At 37.4% G+C, this 18,650-nt stretch overlaps 1 protein-coding gene across 15 annotated transcripts in view; it reads right to left on the bottom strand.

Moving 5' to 3' along the window:
• The window catches only part of PFKFB1 (6-phosphofructo-2-kinase/fructose-2,6-biphosphatase 1), an 85,274-nt gene that overhangs the window by 32,834 nt on the left and 33,790 nt on the right, over positions 1-18,650 (bottom strand). For all 15 annotated transcript variants that reach the window (XM_027608477.2, XM_027608478.2, XM_027608475.2 and 12 more), the window contains one exon: positions 1,787-1,912. In XM_027608477.2, the coding sequence (XP_027464278.1) occupies positions 1,787-1,880 (94 nt within the window). In that variant the 5' untranslated portion in view covers positions 1,881-1,912. The remainder of the gene's footprint in view (positions 1-1,786; positions 1,913-18,650) is intronic.

Raw genomic sequence — 18,650 nt, 5'->3', positions numbered from 1 at the left:
AAGAGAAAAGAGAGAAAAATAATGGAGAAAAGATGAGCATAGGGTCAAGGTGGGATTACTTTTTCTACCCCATCAGTAGAGCCAAGTAGCAAACCTGGCACAGTGAGTGTCGGCTTTGGAATCAACCAGATGTGGGCTCATTTCCTGGTTGTGTCACTCGGTGGCCATGTTCTTTTAGAGGTACTTCACCTCTTGGGCATTAATTTAATCAACCGTAGAATGATGATAATACTAGCTTCTTTTTTTATGGGCATTTTAGAACTTAAGAAAAGATGTTAGTTCTTTGAGGATAGGCATCCTATCCTACTTGTCTTTGCCCAATATCCAACAAGGGCTTTCACACAGCTATCTGTTCAATGAATAATTAATGATTGAATAAATAAATGCCCAAGGAGAACCGTTTGCTGCAATGGGGAGCAGTGCTCCATTTCACAAGAGAGAGTCTAAGTACTTAGTGTACCAGTAAAGGAAGAACATGGTCCCAATAAAATTTTTAGATAAGTTGATATTCATTGAAAGTATCAATATAGTCATCAAGGATAAATAAAAAACACTGGTAGATTTTCTTACCATTACTGTTTTTATTCTGAATGGTATATGATGTGGAGTGACCCTATTTCTTACTGTTTGGAGCCTCTAAATGTCTTAATCTGGCCATACTTGAGAGAAGGAAAGGAATATGACCTGGTCCCCTGTTCCCAGAACAGCTCCTGGGGAGAGATACCCAGACACACACTACAACAGCACACTCTGTAATTAGTGTTGGCATAGAGGGGGCTGTTGGGAGGGTTGGTATGGGAGCTCAGAGAAGCACAGTCCTCTTAGGGGGAACAGAGCAATCAAATAGGAATGGAGATACAGGGTGGGGGTGGGTAGAGAAATCAAATGGGGAATAGGAGAGAGTGATTACTAAATAACTGATAGTAAGCAGAAAAGAGATCACACTGAGGAGAATGGAAAGTTGGAAGCAGTGAGTGAAGGAGGAGGTTGAGAGGCAGGGAAGGAGGCCCTTCTGGAGGTGGAAAAAGGCAGGACCACTTCCAGCTGGGGAGGGGAAGTAAAAAAGCTCAGACCTAAGGAGAAGCTTGGAGAGAGTGGACATGTTCTGAACTCCATAGGATGAGGTGAATGAAGGTGCCCAGCTTTAGTGAAGACCCTGTGGGAACCTCTGGGCTGTGGCTTCAATATGCTTCATTCTACATACCCTAAGGCTTGAAGAAAATCTTAAGGTTTTGGATAAATGGTAATGCTAATCAAAATAGTATTATTGGTGTGATAATAATAATAATGGTAATAAAATAATAATAATGGTAATAAAAATAGTATATTACTCATAGGATTGTGTTAAGTTCTTGCAAAACTGGAGGTCTTTGAGAACAGACATATTTTTATTATTATTTTATTTTATTTTATTTTTATTTTATTATGTTATGTTAGTCACCATACAATACATCATTAGTTTTTGATGTAGTGATCCACAATCCATTGTTTTCTTATAACACCCAGTTCTCCATGCAATACATGCCCTCCTTAAGAACAGACATTTAATCTTACTAGTTTTCCTATACCTAGTACCTAGAATACAGTTAGGCATAGAGTATGTGCTCAAGAAATTGTAAAACTTTTAAGGGTGTGGTGGTGGTGGTAGTAGTAGTTGTTGTAGTAATAGTATTAGTAGTAATCCTAAGGTTGGTAATAATGTTTTGAGGCATTCTGAAGCCGGCTACCTTACTCTTCAGCCAGTGGCTGGTAGGGGGCTATAGAACAAAGGGTTTCAGAGACATACCTTTAGTTGGTGTTCCTATCCAGTTGAGATATCTTGTGAGCTTCGTGGAGATGTAGGTCTTTCCTCGAGCTGGTAAACCCACCATGATCACCATTGTGGGGGAATTGGTAAACTGGGGTATTGATGCTGGAAAATAAACAAAATCTCAAAGGCTTATCCCCAGGTCCCCATCATCTTCTTGTATCAGCTCAGAGATGTTGAATTGGGAAAACATCTTCCCTACTATTATAACAATGACAACAATAACAAAAACCTGGAAATTTTCAAACTGACTTCCAAATTCATCAGAAAACTGAGATTACAGTGTGAACAGCTAACCCCAAATCCATAGAGACAGGGAGCAATAGGGCCCAGGTATTTGTTTATCTTTCATAGATACTACTGCACAACATATAAACTCATAAGAAGATTCAGCTAAAAATTTTTAATAATTGCTAAAGGTTCATTGTGGGCTAGCATGAGAATGTGAAGCCCCTGGGGCTGAAGACATAGGCTGTTTTGCATCCTCTAGGAATTCCACCAAGTACAGAAGAATCCTGAAAAAGATGTCCTGTAGTTCTGGCTTGGAGAGGAAAACAGAATAGCAGCCATTGCTGAAATTGTGCCGAGGCCATTCTCCCTTTGTATTCTATGAAACAAAAGCCTTAGTCTTCATAGAGAAAGGGAACGCAACTGTAGTTTGAGAGCACTGGTGGAAATTAAGTGCAGCTGACAGAGAGGAATGGCCAACACTATTGAAACTCTGCTGAGACCAATCTACTCCATCTCCCCTAAAGAAAGTAAGCCTTAATCTGAAGAAGGAAGGGCAAAAGAAAGTGAGAACACTGGTGGAAACTCAACACAGCTGGAGAAGGAAAATGGAAAAATGCCGTAGCCCAGGAGGCATCGGAATATGCACTAGGAGCACCATTATAGTTAAAGTAGAGTCAGGAACACATGGGAAGGTCACACCTCCAAGACTGAGGAGAAGCCTGCCTAAGACGGAGACTTAATCAGACTAACATGAAATGTCATTAGTCCCCCATTCCCTACTATCGGCTAAAATAAGTAAAATAATAGAAGACTACATCTTCAAAGGATGCAAAAGATCATTGTCTCCAGACAGCAGCCCAAAGGGAAGAATCAAGGCAAGAAAATAATGTCTGAAGAGACAAATCATTAGGATCAGACTCAGTTATGATATTCATGTTGGAATTATCAGGCAAGGAATTTAAAATAGTTATGATTGATAAGTTAAAAGCTTTATTGAAAAGGTAGACAGCATGCAAGATCAGATAATTTCAGTATGGGGATGGAAAGTATAAGAAATAATCAAATGTAAATGCAAGAGAAGAAACACAGTAATTGATCTGAAGAATGTCTTCAATGTTCTCATAAGTGAACTTAACATAGCTGAGAAATATATGAACTTGAAGATAGATCAGTAGAAATTACACACCCTAAAATGCAGAGAGAAAAAATAGTAAAAAAACAAACAAACCAAACAAAACAACCCAGAACAAAACATCCAAGAGCTTTGGGAAAGTATCAAATAGTGTAATATATATGTAACATAGAAATATCACATATAGACATATATATGTAATTAGAATATATATATATATAATGTAATATATATGTAATTAGAATAACAGAATAAGAGGGAGATAATGGGAAAGAAGAAATTTGAAGAAAGCACTGCCAAAATTTTCCAAAATTCAGTTATTGATACCAAACCACAGATTCAAGTATCTCAGAGAATACCGAGCAAGATAAATAAAATTTTAAAAAGAAGCACACCACACGTAGACATAGTAAATTCAAACTGCAGAAAATCAGGCAAAAATAAAATACTGAAGGAGGCCAGGAAAAAGGGGTAGTAGGAACACCTTACTTACAGAAGAACAAGGAGAATTATACTGGACTTCTTGTCAGAAGCCACATAAGCAAAAAAAAAAAAAAAAAAAAAAAAAGAAGCCACATAAGCAAAAAAGATAGTGGAATAAAAAAATTAAAATATTGAAAGTAAACAACAACAGCAACAACAACAAAAACGCTCCACAAACCCTGCCAATCCAGAATTCTAAATTCAGCAAAAATTTCCTTCAAAAATAAAGGCAAAATAAATACTTTTATTTCATACAAAAAAACCCCACAAAAAACAAACAAAAAAAAACCAGGAAATTCATCACAGGCAGACCTTTCTTATAGGAAATATTAAAGAACAATATTTAGGTAGAAAAGATCTGATATAGGTCAGAAAATTGGATCTACATCATTAAAGAAGAGCATTGGAAAAGGAATAAATTAAGGCAAAATATACCTTTTATTTTGCATATTCTCAATTGTTCTAAAAGATAACTGACTGTTTAAAGCAATAATAGTAATAATGTATTGGGTGTTCATAGCATATATCAAAATGAAATAAATACAACATTGACACAAGGAAAGGGAGGAAGAGTCTGGGAATATTCTGTTATAAGGTATTTGTTCTACATGTAAAGTAATATAGTGTTATTTGAAGGTGAACCCAAATTATTTTAAAACATACATTGTAAACCCTAGGGGAACCACTAAAAAAGTAAAAAAAATAAAAAATAAAAAGCACGAAGATATATAAATGATAAGTAAACACAAGCAATAAAATGGGATCATGAAAAATGCTCAGATGAGGAAAAAGCAAAAAAAAAAAAGATAAAAAAGAAACAAAGAAATCTGGGAAGATGGTGGTGGAGTAGGAAAACTCTAGGCTTGCCTTGTCCCACATATACAACTAGATAACTATCAAATCATCCTAATAATCCCAAAACCAACCTGAAGACTGGCAGAACAAACTTCACAACTAAAGGTAAAGAAGATTCCACATCGAAGACAGTAAGAAGTGTGGAAACACACTTTGGGAGAGAACCAGATCATTGTCACCATGGTGGGGAAGGAGCTGCAGTTGCAGAAAAGGGTGAGACAGACTAGCACACAGTGGAGCTTACACAGGGAAGACAAGCATCAATGGAAATTATCTTGGAAAGTAAGAGAGGCTGAATTTTGTGAGTTCTTGCAACCACCAAGGCTTAAAGCCTGGAGATTTAAAGGCAGCAGGATTGGCTCTGGGAAAGCACAGAGGGCATTAAGGATGCTCTTGGAGAGAAAGCAGGGCAAACAGTCTGCGGGCATAAAACTTGAAAACAGCAATCTGAAGAGTGCCTGGGACACAAAATGGGGAGGTTATTTGCTCATCTTGGAGTGTGTCACTGAGTGGTAGCATTCAGGGAAAGATCCCACTGGGAACAAAGGGAATGACAGGCACTATTTCTCTCCCCTACCCCTCAGTTTAAGAACAGGACCACTTGTGGGACCCAGCCAAGGCCTACACTTGCAACCAAACTAGCTTATACCAAACTGTGACCCTCCCCACACACACTCTGGTGGAACTGCCCTTCCAAGTCATGCTTGCCTCAGTTCCATTGTGGCAGGACCCTTCCCCTAGAAGACCAGCTCAAACCCCTGCCCACATTGCATCCCTCGAACCAGAGTTTTGCAGGGCCTTGGTTCTGGCAGCAATGGTGGAAGCACAAGCAGACCAGAACACACCTAGTTAAAAATTGCCACACTCAGACCAGGTACCAAATATTACCCACAACAGGTGAAGAAAGCCTTTTCAGATGACTAGCCCGAAGGATAAAGCAGCCATGATACAGTGGCAGAGCACATGCAGAACCAATTGAAGACATGCCCTGAAGCACTAGGCCACGGGTAATAGAGGACACTATACTACAGGGTATTATAGGACCTCTTCTTCATAAGGCCATTATCCTCAAGAACAGGAGAAGTAGCTGACCCCTTTCCTCACATACAGGAACATGTATAAGGACTTACACAAAATAAGAAAACAGACAAATTTATTCCAAATGAAAGAATTAGATAAGGCCATGACCAGAGGTCCAAGCAAAATGGATATAAGTGACATGCCTGACAGAGAATTTAAAGTAATGATCATAAAGATACACACTGGACTTGAGAAAAGACTGGAAGGCATCAATGAGTCCCTTAATACACAGATAAGGAACAACATAACAGGGATAAAGGGTTTAATAAATGAAATGAGAAACACACTTGATAAAATGAACAGCAGGCTGGAAAAAGCAAAAGAACAAATTAGTGATCTAGAAGACAGAGTAACCAAAAGTAATCAAGCTGAACAAAAGAAAAAAGAATTGTGCAAAATAAGAATAGGTTTAGGGAACTGAGAGACTCCATCAAACATAATAACATTCATATTATAGGGATCTCAGAAGAGAGAAAATAGTGGGCAGAAAATTTACTTGCAAAAATAACAAAAAAATTCCCTAATCTGAGGAAGGAAACAGATATCCAGATCCAAGAGGCACAGCGATGCTCCAACAAAATAAATAAAAGCATATCCACACTAAGACATATTGTAATTAAAATGGCAAAATTTAGTGATGAAGAAAAATTTTACAGGCAGCAAATCAAAAGATACATACAAGGGAAACCCCATAAGGCTGTAAGTGAACATTTCAGCAGAAACCTTGCAAGCCAGAGGGAGGGAAATGATACATTCAAATTGCTGAATGGGAAAAATCTACAGCCAAGATACTCTATACAGCAAGGCTATCATCCAGAATAGGAGGAGAGATAAAGAGTTTCTCAGATAACTAACATAACATAATTTAAAAAAAAGTTTCTCAGACAAATAAAAACTGAAGAAGTTCATGATCATTAAACCAGCCTGCAAGAAATATTAAAGGGGACACTTTTAGTGGAAAGGAAGGATTATAAATGAGAATATGAAAGTAGGAAACACAAAAGCAATAAAAATTAATACTTCAGTAAAAAACCAGTAAAGGAACTCACAAAATAAAAGCTTGCAAAATATGACACCATATCTTAAACATGGGAAGGAGAGGAGTAAAGAATGAGTTCAAACTTAAATGACCATCAGCTTGATATAGACTGCTATATACAGGAGATGTTATATGCAAACCTAATTGTAACCACAAATCAAAAACCACTAATATGTATGCAAAGAATAAAGAAAAAGAAATCTAAATGTATCACTAAGGAAACCCAGCAAACCATGAAAGAAAGAAAGAAGGAAAGAGAATGATCAGAGAAAAATTTCAGAAACAACCACAAAACAAGTAATAAAATGGCAAGGAATACATATACATCAATAATTACTTTGAATGTAAATGGACTAAATGTTCTGATCAAAAGACAAAGGATAATACAATGGATTAAAAAGCAAGACCGATCTATATGCTGCCCACAAGTGACCCATGTTAGACTGAGACAAGTGCAGATTGAAGCTGGGGGGATGGAGAAGCATTTACCATGCGAATGGATGTTAAAAGAAAACTAGAGGAGCAAAAATTATATCAAACTAGATTTTAAAACAAAGACTGTCACAAGAGACAAAAAAGGATACTGTATATTCAAATGGGGACAATCCAACAAGAAAATATAACAGTTGTAAATATTTATGCATCCAAGATGGGAGCACCCAAATATGAAAAAGAGATAAAAACAAACACAATGGGGAAGAGCAAGATGGCGGAGGAGTAGGAGACCTAAATTTTGTCCGGTCCCAGGAATTCAGCTAGATAGGTATCAGACCATTATGAACACCTACAAACTCAACAGGAGATCAAAGAAAAGAATAGCAGCAATTCTATAAACAAAAAGTGACCACTTTCTGGAAATTAGGACTTGCAAAGAAGTGAATATGAGGTGATATTTGGGAAGATAGACCGCAGGGGGAGGGAGCCTTCTTCAGTCAGCTACCAGCAAGTGACAGAGCAGCAGAGCAAAAAAATGGGAACTTTTAAAAGTCAGTTCCGCTGAGGGACGTCGCTCCAGTGGCTAAGCGGGAGGTGGAACTCTCACTGGGACAGTGTGGTCTCAGGACCCTCGGGGTCACAGAAAGACTGGGGGGGGGGCTGAGTGTGGCAGAGCTCCCAGGTATCAGAACGGGGAAGCCGGCTAGAAAGATGAGCCGAGAAGTGGGCTCTCAGCTCGGGGTTGCCATAAACTGATCCGCGGCACAGTCAGACAACTGTTCTTCAAGCAGGGACCCAAAAAGCAGCAGATCTGGGGAGACTCTCCTTCCTCCCCTGGGAGGAGTGGTGCAGGAGTGCACTGCAGAAATCTGTTGGGTTTGGAGACTCCAAACGGGGTTGTGTGTCAGAGATAGAAATGCTTGGTCACAGGCCAGGTGATCACAGAGTGCAGCCAGAGACTGGGGAGACAGGAGTGATTGACTGCTTTTCTCTGAGGGTGCACTGAAGAGTGGGGCCCTGAGATCTTGGCTCCTTCGGGATCAGAGACTGGGAGGCCGCCATTTTCATTCTCATCCTCCAAAGCTGTATGGAAAGCTTTCAGGGAACAAAAGCTACCGAGAGCAAACCTGAGCAGGTTACCTAGCCTGGTCCCTGACAAGGATGGTGCAATTCCGACTTGGGCAAAGACATTTGAGAATCACCGCAACAAGCCCCTCCCTCAGAAGATCAGCAAGACCATCCAGCCAAGACTGTTTCCCAATCAATGAGAACTGCAAAGCTACAGCACTAGGGGAATTCAGCACACAGAATTCATGGCTTTTTTCCCCATGATTCTTTAGTCTTTCAAAGTTAATTTTTTAAATTTTCTTTATTTTTTTCCCTTTTTCAACCATCTTATCAATATTTTTCTAAAATCTTTTTAAATTTTCATTTTTAGAGTCATATTCTATCCCTTCATTATACTTAACCTTAAGTTTTCTCTTTTCAAAATTTTGGGATAAAGTTTCTTCTAACAGACCAAAGTACACCCTAAATCTCTAGTGTATGGATTTGTTCTAGTCTCCTGCCTGATCACATTCTCTCCTTTTTTTTTTTTTTATTTTTCTTCTTTCTTTTTTCAACAAAGTTCTTATCAATTCTTTTTATAAAATCATTTATAATTTTTTAAAAATTTTATTATGTTATGTTAGTCACCATACAATACATCATTAGTTTTTGATGTGGAGATACATGATCCATTGTTTTTGTATAACAACCAGTGCTCCATGCAGTACGTGCCCTCTTTAACACCCAGCACCAGGCTAACCCATCCCCCCTCCCCCCCTCTAAAACCCTGTTTGTTTCTCAGTGTCCATAGTCTCTCATGGTTCATCTCTCCCTCTAATTCCCCCCCCTTCATTTTTTCCTTCCTTCTACTAATGTCCTCCATGCTATTCCTTATATTCCACAAATAAGTGAAACCATATGATAATTGACTTTCTCTGCTTGACTTATTTCACTTAGCATAAAATCCTCCAGTCCCATCCATGTTGATGTAAAAGTTGGGTATTCATCCTTTCTGATGGCTGAGTAATAGTGCATTGTATATATGGACCACATCTTCTTAATTTTTATCTTTAGAGTCATATTCCATCCCTTCATCATATTTACCCTTATTTTTGTACATATTTAAGTTCTTCTTTCTTTAAAATTTTGGGGGCAGTGTCTTCTAACAGACCAAAATACGCCCAAAACCTAGTGTGTGGCACTGATCTATTCACCAGCCTGATCATATTTGATCATATTCTTTTTTCTTTCTTTCTTTCCTTTCTTTTCCCCTGGTTTCGGGTCTCTTCTGACTTATTTAGTGTATATTTTTCTGGGGTCGTTGTTACCCTGTTAGCATTTTGTTCTCTCATTCATCTATTCTCCTCTGGACAAAATGACAAGACGGAAAAACTCACCTCAAAAAAAGAGCAAGAGGCAATACCAACTGCCAGGGACCTAATCAATACAGACATTAGTAATATGGCAGAACTAGAGGTCAGAATCACGATTATAAAGATACTAGCTGGGCTTGAAAAAGCATGGAAGTTACTAGAGAATGCCTTTCTGGAGAAATAAAAGAACTAAAATCTAACCAAGTCGAAATCCAAAAGGCTATTAATGAGGTTCAATAAAAAATGGAGGCTCTAACTGCTAGGATAAATGGGGTGGAAGAAAGAATTAGTGATATAGAAGACCAAATGATGGAGAATAAAGAAGCTGAGAAAAAGAGAGAAACAACTACTGGATCACGAGGGGAGATTTCAAGAGAAAAATGATACCATAAGATGAAACAATATTAGAAAAATTGGGATCCCAGAAGAAGAAAGAAAGAAAGAGAGGGGCAGAAGTTATGTTGAAGCAAATTATACCAGAAAACTTCCCTAATTTAGGGAAACAAACAGGCATCAAAATGCAAGAGGCACAGAAAACCCCCCTCAAAATCAATAAAAATAGGTCAACACCCCAACATCTAATAGTAAAACTCATAAGTCTCAGAGACAAAGCAAAAATCCTGAAAGCAGCTCAGGACAAGAGGTCTGTAACCTACAATGGTAGAAGAATTAGATTATCAGCAGACCTATCCACAGAGACCTGGCAGGCCAGAAAGGACTGGCATGATATCTTCAGAGCACTAAATGAGAAAAATATGCAGCCAAGAATACTATATCCACCTAGGCTGTCACTGAAAATAAAGGAGAGATAAAAAGATTCCAGGACAAACAAAAACTAAAGGAATTTGCAAATACCAAACTAACCCTACAAGAAATATTGAAAGGGGTCCTCTAAGCAAAGAGAGCCTAAAAGTAACATAGATAAGAAAGGAATAGAGACAAAATACAGTAACAGTCACCTTACAGGCAATACAATGGCACTAAATTCATATATTTCAATAGTTACCCTGAATGAAAATGGGCTAAATGCCCCAATCAAAAGACATAGGGTATCAGATTGGATTAAAAAAAAAAAACCCAAGACCCGTCGATATGCTGCCTGTAAGAGATTCATTTCAGACCCAAAGTCACCTCCAGATTGAAAGTGAGGGGGTGGAAAACAATTTACCATGCTAATGGACATCAAAAGAAAGCTGGGTGGCAATCCTTATATCAGACAAATTAGATTTTAAATCAAAGACTATAATAAGAGATGAGGAAGGACAGTATATCCTACTCAAAGGGTCTATCCAACTAGAAGATCTAACAATTGTAAATATCTATGCCACTAACATGGGAGCAGCCAATTATATAAGCCAATTAATAACAAAATCAAAGAAACACATCGACAACAATACAATAATAGTAGGAGACTTTAACACCCCCTCACTGAAATGGACAGATAATCTAAGCAAAAGATCAACAAGGAAATAAAGACTTTAAATGACACACTGGACCAAATGGACTTCACAGATCTATTCAGAACATTCCAACCCAAAGCAACGGAATACACATTCTTCTCTAGTGCTCATGGAACATTCTCCAGAATAGATCACATCCTAGTCACAAATCAGCTCTCAACTGGTACCAAAAGTTTGGGATCATTCCCTGCATATTTTTGGACCACAGTGCTTTGAAAGTAGAACTTAATCACAAGAGGAAAGTCAGAAAGAACTCAAATACATCGAGGCTAAAAAGCATTCTACTAAAGAATGAATGGGTCAACCAGGAAATTTAAGAAAAATTAAAAAAAATCATGGAAACAACTGAAAATGAAAACACAACTGTTCCAAATCTTTGAGATACAGCAAAGGTGGTCCTAAGAGGAAAGGATATAGCAATACAAACCTTTCTCCAGAAACAAGAAAGGTCTCAAATACACAACCTAACCCTACACCTAATGGAGCTGGAGAAAGAACACCAATTAAAGCCTAAACTCAGCAGGAGAAGAGAAATAATAAAGATCAGAGCAGAAATCAATGAAATAGAAACCAAAAGAACAGTAGAACAGATCAAAGATACTAGCCGTTTCTTTTAAACAATTACTAAGATTTATAAACCCCTGGCCAGACTTATCAAAAAGAAAAGAGAAATGACCCAAATAAATAAAATCATGAATGAAAGAGGAGAGATCACAACCAACACCAAAGAAATACAAACAATTAAAAGAACATATTATGAGTAACTATATGCCAGTAAATTAGACAATCTGGAAGAAATGGATGCATTCTTAGAGATGTATAAACTACCAAAACTGAACCACAAAGAAATAAAAATCTTGAACAGACCCATAACCACTAAGGAAATGAAAGCAGTAATCAAAGATCTCCCAAGAAAGAAGAGCCCAGGGCCAGATGGCTTCCCAGGGGAAATCTAACAAACATTTAAAGAAGAATTAATACCTATTCTTCTGAAAATGTTCCAAAATATAGAAATGGAAGGAAAACTTCCAAACTCATTTAATGAGGCTAGCATTACCTTGATCCCCAAACCAGAAAAGACCCCATCACAAAGGAGAATTACAGACCAATATCCCTGATGAACACAGATGCAAAAATTCTCACCAAAATACTAGCCAATAGGATCCAACAGTACATTAAAAGGATTATTCACCACAACCAAGTGGGATTTATCCCTGGGCTGCAAGGTTGGTTCAACATCTGCAAATTAACCAACACGATACAATACATTAATAAAAGAAAGAACAAGAAACATATGATCCTCTCAATAGATGCAGAAAAAGTATTTGACATATACAGCATCCTTTCTTGATCAAAACTCTTCAGAGTGTAGGGATAGAGGGTACGTACTTCAGTATCATAAAACCCATCTATGAAAAACCCACAGCGAGTATCATTCTCAGTGGGGAAAAACTGAGATCTTTCCCCTAAGGTCAAGAACACAACAGGGATGTCCACTATCACCACTGCTATTCAACATAGTACTATAAGTCCTAGCCACAGCAATAAGACAACAAAAAGAAATAAAAGGCATCCGAATCAGCAAAGAAGAAGTCCAACTTTCACTCTTTGCAGATGATATGACACTTTTTGTGGAAAACCCAAAAGACTCCACCCCAAAACTGCTAGAACTCATACAAGAATTCAGTAAAGTGGCAGGATATAAAATCAATGCACAGAAATCAGTGGTATTTCTATACAACAGAACAAGATAGAAGAAAGAGAAATTAAGGAGTTGATCCCACTTACCATTGCACCCAAAACCATAAGATCCCTAGGAATAAATCTAACCAAAGAGGCAAAGGATCTGTACTCAGAAAACTATAAAATACTCATGAAAGAAATTGAGGAAGACACAAAGAAATGGAAAAATGTTCCATGCTCATGGAATGGAAGAAAAATATCATGAAAATGTCTATGCTACCTAGAGCAGTCTACACATTTAATGCAATCCCTATCAAAATACCATCCACTGTTTTCAAAGAAATGGAACAAATAATCCTAAAATTTGTATGGAACCAGAAAAGACCCCGAATAGCCAGAGGAATGTGAAAAAAGAAAAGCAAAGCTGGTGGCATCACAATTCCAGACTTCAAACTCTATTACAAAGCTGTAATCATCAAGACAGTATGGTACTGGCACAAAAACAGACATGTAGATCAATGGAACAGAATAGAAAACCCAGAAATGGACCCTCAACTCTATGGTCAACTAGTCTTTGACAAAGCAGGAAAGAATGTCCCATGGAAAAAAGTCTCTTCAACAAATGGTGTTGGGAAAATTGGACAGCCACATGCAGAAGAATGAAACTGGACCATTTCCTTACACCACACACAAAAATAGACTCAAAGTGGATGAAAGACCTCAATGTGAGACAGGAATCCATCAAAATCCTAGAGGAAAACACAGGCAGCAACCTCTTCGACCTCAGCCGCAGCAACTTCTTCCTAGAAACATCGCCAAACATAAGGGAAGCAAGGGCAAAAATAAAGTATTGGGATTTCATCAAGATAAAAAGTTTTTGCACAGCAAAGGAAACAGTCAACAAAACCAAAAGACAACCGACAGAATGGGAGAGGATATTTGCAAATGACATATCAGATAAAGGGTTAGTATCCAAAATCTATAAAGAACTTCTCAAACTCAACACCCAAGGAACAAATAATCCAATCAAGAAATGGACAGATGACACTAACAGACATTTTTCCAAAGAAGACATACAAATCGCCAACAGACATATGAAAAAGTGTTCAACATCACTTGGCATCAGGGAAATCCAAATCAAACCTCACTGAGATACCACCTCACACCAGTCATAATGACTAAAATTAACAAGTCAGGAAACAACAGATGTTGGCAAGGATGTGGAGAGAGGGGAACCCTCTTACACTGTTGGTGGGAATGCAAGCTGGTGCAGCCACTCTGGAAAACATTATGGAGGTTCCCCAAAATGTTGAAAATAGAGCTACCCTATGACCCAGCAATTGCACTACTGGGTATTTACCCCAAAGATACAAATGTAGTGATCCAAAGGGGTACGTGCACCCCGATGTTTATAGCAGCAATGTCCACAATAGCCAAACTATGAAAAGAGCCAAGATGTCCATCAACAGATGAATGGATAAGGAAGATGTGGTATATATACAATGGAATATTATGCAGCCATCAAAAAATGAAATCTTGCCATTTGCAATGACGTAGATGGAACTAGAGGGTATTATGCTAAGCGAAATAAGTCAATCAGAGAAAGACAAATATCATATGATCTCACTGATATGAGGAATTTGAAAAACAAGACGGAGGATCATAGGGGAAGGGAGGAAAAAAATGAAACAAGGTGAAACCAGAGAGGGAGACAAAACTTAAGAGACTCTTAATCTCAGGAAACAAACTGAAGGTTGCTGGAGTGGTGGGGGGTGGGAAGGATGGGGTGGCTGGGTGATGTACATTGGGGAGGGTATGTGCTATGGTGAGCACTGTGAATTGTGTAAGACTGATGAGTCATAGACCTGTACCTCTGAAACAAATAACACATTATATGTCAAAAAAAAAAAAAAAGAAGAAGAAGAAGAAGATAGTAGGAAGGGAAAATGAAGGGGGGGAAATTGGAGGGGGAGATGAACCATGAAAGACTATGGACTCTCAGAAACAAACTGAGGGTTTTAGAGGGGAGTGGGTGGGGGATGGGTTAGCCCGATGATGGGTATTAAGGAGGGCACATACTGCATGGAGCACTGGGTTTTATATTAAAACAATGAATCATAGATCACTACATCAAAAACTAATGATGTAATGTATGGTGACTAACATAAGTTACTAAAATAAAATAAAAAAAAAAAAGAAATCAGTTGCATTTCTATCCACCAATAATGAAGTAGCAGAAGGAGAAATCAAGGAATCAATCCCATTTACAGTTGCACCAAAACTTTAAGATGCCTACAAATAAACCTAACTAAAGAGTTGAAGGACCTGTATCTTAAAAACTACAAAACACTGGGCGCCTGGGTGGCTCAGTTGGTTAAGCAACTGCCTTCGGCTCAGGTCATGATCCTGGAGTCCCGGGATCGAGTCCCACATCGGGCCTCCTGCTCAGCGGGGAGTCTGCTTCTCCCTCTGACCCTCTTCCCTCTCGTGCTCTCTATCTCTCATTCTCTCTCTCAAATAAATAAATAAAATCTTTAAAAAAAAAACTACAAAACACTGATGAAAGTAATGTGTGAAGAGGACACAAAGAAATGAAAAGACATTTCATGCTCATGGATTGGAAGAACAAATATTGTTAAAATGTCTACTTGAAGCAATCTACACATTTAATGCAATCCGTATAAAAGTACGAACAGCACTTTTCACAGAACTAGAACAAACAAAACTAAAATTTGTATGGAACCACAAAAGACCTCAAATAGCCAAAGCAAACTTGAAGAAGAAAAGCAAAGCTGGGGGGATCACAATTCCTGATGTCAAGTTTTATTACAAAGCTGTAGTGATCAAGAGAGTATGGTGCTGGCACAAAAACAGACACATAAATCAATGGAACAGAATAGAAATCCCAGAAATGAACCCACAACTGTAGGGTCAATTAATCTTCAGCAAAGCAGGAAAGAATATCCAAGGGGAAAAAGTCTCCTCAACAAATGGTGTTGTGAAAACTGGACACCAACCTGCAAGAGAATGAAACTGGACTACTTTCTTACACCATACACAAAAATAAATTCAAAATGGATGAAAGACCTAAATGTGAGATCTGAAACCACAAAAATCCTAGAGGAGAACACAAGCAGTGACCTCTTTGACATTGGGCATAGCAACTTCTTTCTATCTATGTCTCCTGTGGCAAGGGAAACAAGAGCAAAAATAAACTATTGGGATTATATCAAAATACAAAGCCTCTATATAGCAAAGGAACAATCAAGAAAACTAAAAGGCAACCTATGGAATGTAAGAAAATATTTGCAAATAACTTCCCTGATAAAGCATCAGTATCCAAATATATAAAGAACTTATAAAATTCAATATCCATAAAAGTAATAATCTAATTAAACATAAGCAGGAGACATGAATAGACATTTTCCCAAAGAAATAGAAATGGCCAATAGACACATGAGAAGATGCTCAACATCACTGATCATCAGGGAAATACATATCAAAACTACAATGAGATTCACCTTACACCTGTCAGAATGGGCAACATCAACACAAGAACAAAATATGTTGGCAAGGATGTGGAGAAAATAGAACCTCTTGCACTGTTGTTGGGAATGCAAACTGGGGTAGACGGTGTGGAAAACAGTATGGAGGGTCCTCAAAATTTTAATAATAGAACTATCCTATGGTATGGTAATTGCACTACTAGGTATTTAGCCAAAATATACAAAAATACTAATTCAAAGGGATACATGCACCCCAATGTTTATAGCAGTATTATCTACAATTGCCAACTTATAGAAACAGCCCAGGTGTCCATCGACTGATGAATGGATAAAGAAGATGTGATATATAGATATAGATATATAAATGAAATATATATAATGAAATATATATGAAAAATAAATAAGATGTGATATATATATATTTCATTACATATATATGTAATGAAATGTTACTCAGCCATAAAAGAGAATGAAATCTTGCCACTTGCAAAGATATGGATGGAGCTAAAGAGTATTATGCTAAGTGAAATATGTCAGTCAGAGAAAAACAAATACCTTATGATTTCATTCATATGTGGAATTTAAGGACAAACCAAATGAGCAAAGGGGAAAAAAGAGAGAGAGAGTCAAACCAAGAAAGAGATTGTTGACTATAGAGAACAAACTGATGGTTATCAGAGGGGAGTTCGTTGGGGGTTAGGTTAAATAGGTGATGGGGATTAAGAAGTGCAGTTGTGATGAGCACTGGGTGTTGTATGTAAGTGATGAATCACTGAATTCTACTCCAGAAACCAATATTGCACTGTATGTTAGATAAGTAATTTTTTTTTTTTTTAAGTTTGAGGGGCAGAGATGAGGGAATGTGAAAAGGACACAAATGCTATCCTGAAAGAGCTCTTAATGGCCAATGCTGGAATAAGTTGAGCAAGAAAATAAATAAGTATAGTATTGAGTTATAACCTAAATAATAAAGGAGTCCATACATTTATATATAAATAATTGAATATATAAATTGTAGAGAAGAGACAAATCTTCTTTATAGTAGGATTTCAAATAATAAATGTAGAAGGAATTAGGGAAACAGAAAATCACCATTAGAACACCACTGCAATGATTGCAGCATGCACAATCCACTGATGAATGCCAAAATTGGTGAGGGAAACTTTAAGAAGTATCTGAATATTTTCATAGCCTCAAATTATTTTCCCCACATTGCTGTGGTGGTTTTAATATATTTTTACAAATTATTTAGTGTTTCTTCCTCCAGGAGGTGGTGTTTGATTCCCCTTCTTTTGAGTGTGGGCTAGATTTAGTGAGTCACTTCCCAAGAATACAGTATGGAAAGGAAAAATAGTAACCTGGCAGACCCTACCTAATTCAAGTATATCATGTCATCAATAATGTCATTTTTATATTATGTTGCCTCTGATATGATGATGAGAAGGGCCCTTTACCTGTAGGGTATTCCTCCTAAAACCCATAACTCCAGTCTAAACATGAGTAAATATTAAACAATCCCAAATTGAGGGTCATTCTACAAACAAACAAACAAACAAACAAAAAAAAAAAACACTGACCAAAATTTCAAGGTCATGAAAAACAAGGAAAGACTGAAAAACTGTCACAGATTTAAGAATTCTAAGGCAATAAATCCAATGTGGTATACTAGATTGGATCTTGGAACATAAAAAAAAAAAAACGTGGAAAAGTTAAAGAAAGCCAAATTCTGTAGTTTAGTTAATACTATCAGTGTTGATTTTTCCTTTTCACAAATGTACTATGTTTATGTAAAATGATAACATTAGTAGAAGTTAGAGGAAGGATATATAGGAACTCTATTAATCTAAAATTATTTCAAAATAAAAAGTTAAACAAATAAAAATCTTATTCCCAGGACTGACTTAGCCATCCACTTCCTGAACTCTTTGCATACCTATCTAGCCACTTCAGATGGTGAAACTGTTATTTTTTTCCACCACCAAATCTTGTTCTTTGGAAAGGATCCCATGACAGCCAGTCACACTCTCCCCAAGCACTTCTGCAAACTTCCAGGTAATTTTAAGTAGTACAATATTTGACTCAAGTTCTATATGGTAGAAAGCATATAGTAAATAATTTTACTCTGGCAATATTTTGAAATAGATTTGTAGAGTCCTCAGCACAAAACACCTAGAAGTACTAGATTTAAAACAAATTAAGTATGGCCGAGGTGGTGCAAAAGAAATGGAAATCCCCAAAGGTCAGAAATGAGAAAAAAAAACACAGATCTGCGAGATAAACAAGCACTAAAACCCATGTTTACCATGGTGGTCTGGAGCAGCGTTTTACAAACTGTGGATCAAGAACCCATCAGTAGGCCATGGAAATCAATGTAGTGGGTGCAATAAGCAGCATATAATATGGTTTCTAATGATTTCTACTCTTTGTTACTCATGCAATTTTGTAGTCACTTTCCTTTGAGTGTGAGCTGAGTCTAGTGACTTATTTTTTTAAATTCTTTTTTAAAATATTTTATTTAT

This window comes from Zalophus californianus, chromosome X (genome assembly GCF_009762305.2).
Source record: "Zalophus californianus isolate mZalCal1 chromosome X, mZalCal1.pri.v2, whole genome shotgun sequence".
NCBI classification, from domain to species: Eukaryota; Metazoa; Chordata; class Mammalia; order Carnivora; family Otariidae; genus Zalophus; species Zalophus californianus.
This window is presented reverse-complemented; position numbering and strand designations above follow the sequence as displayed.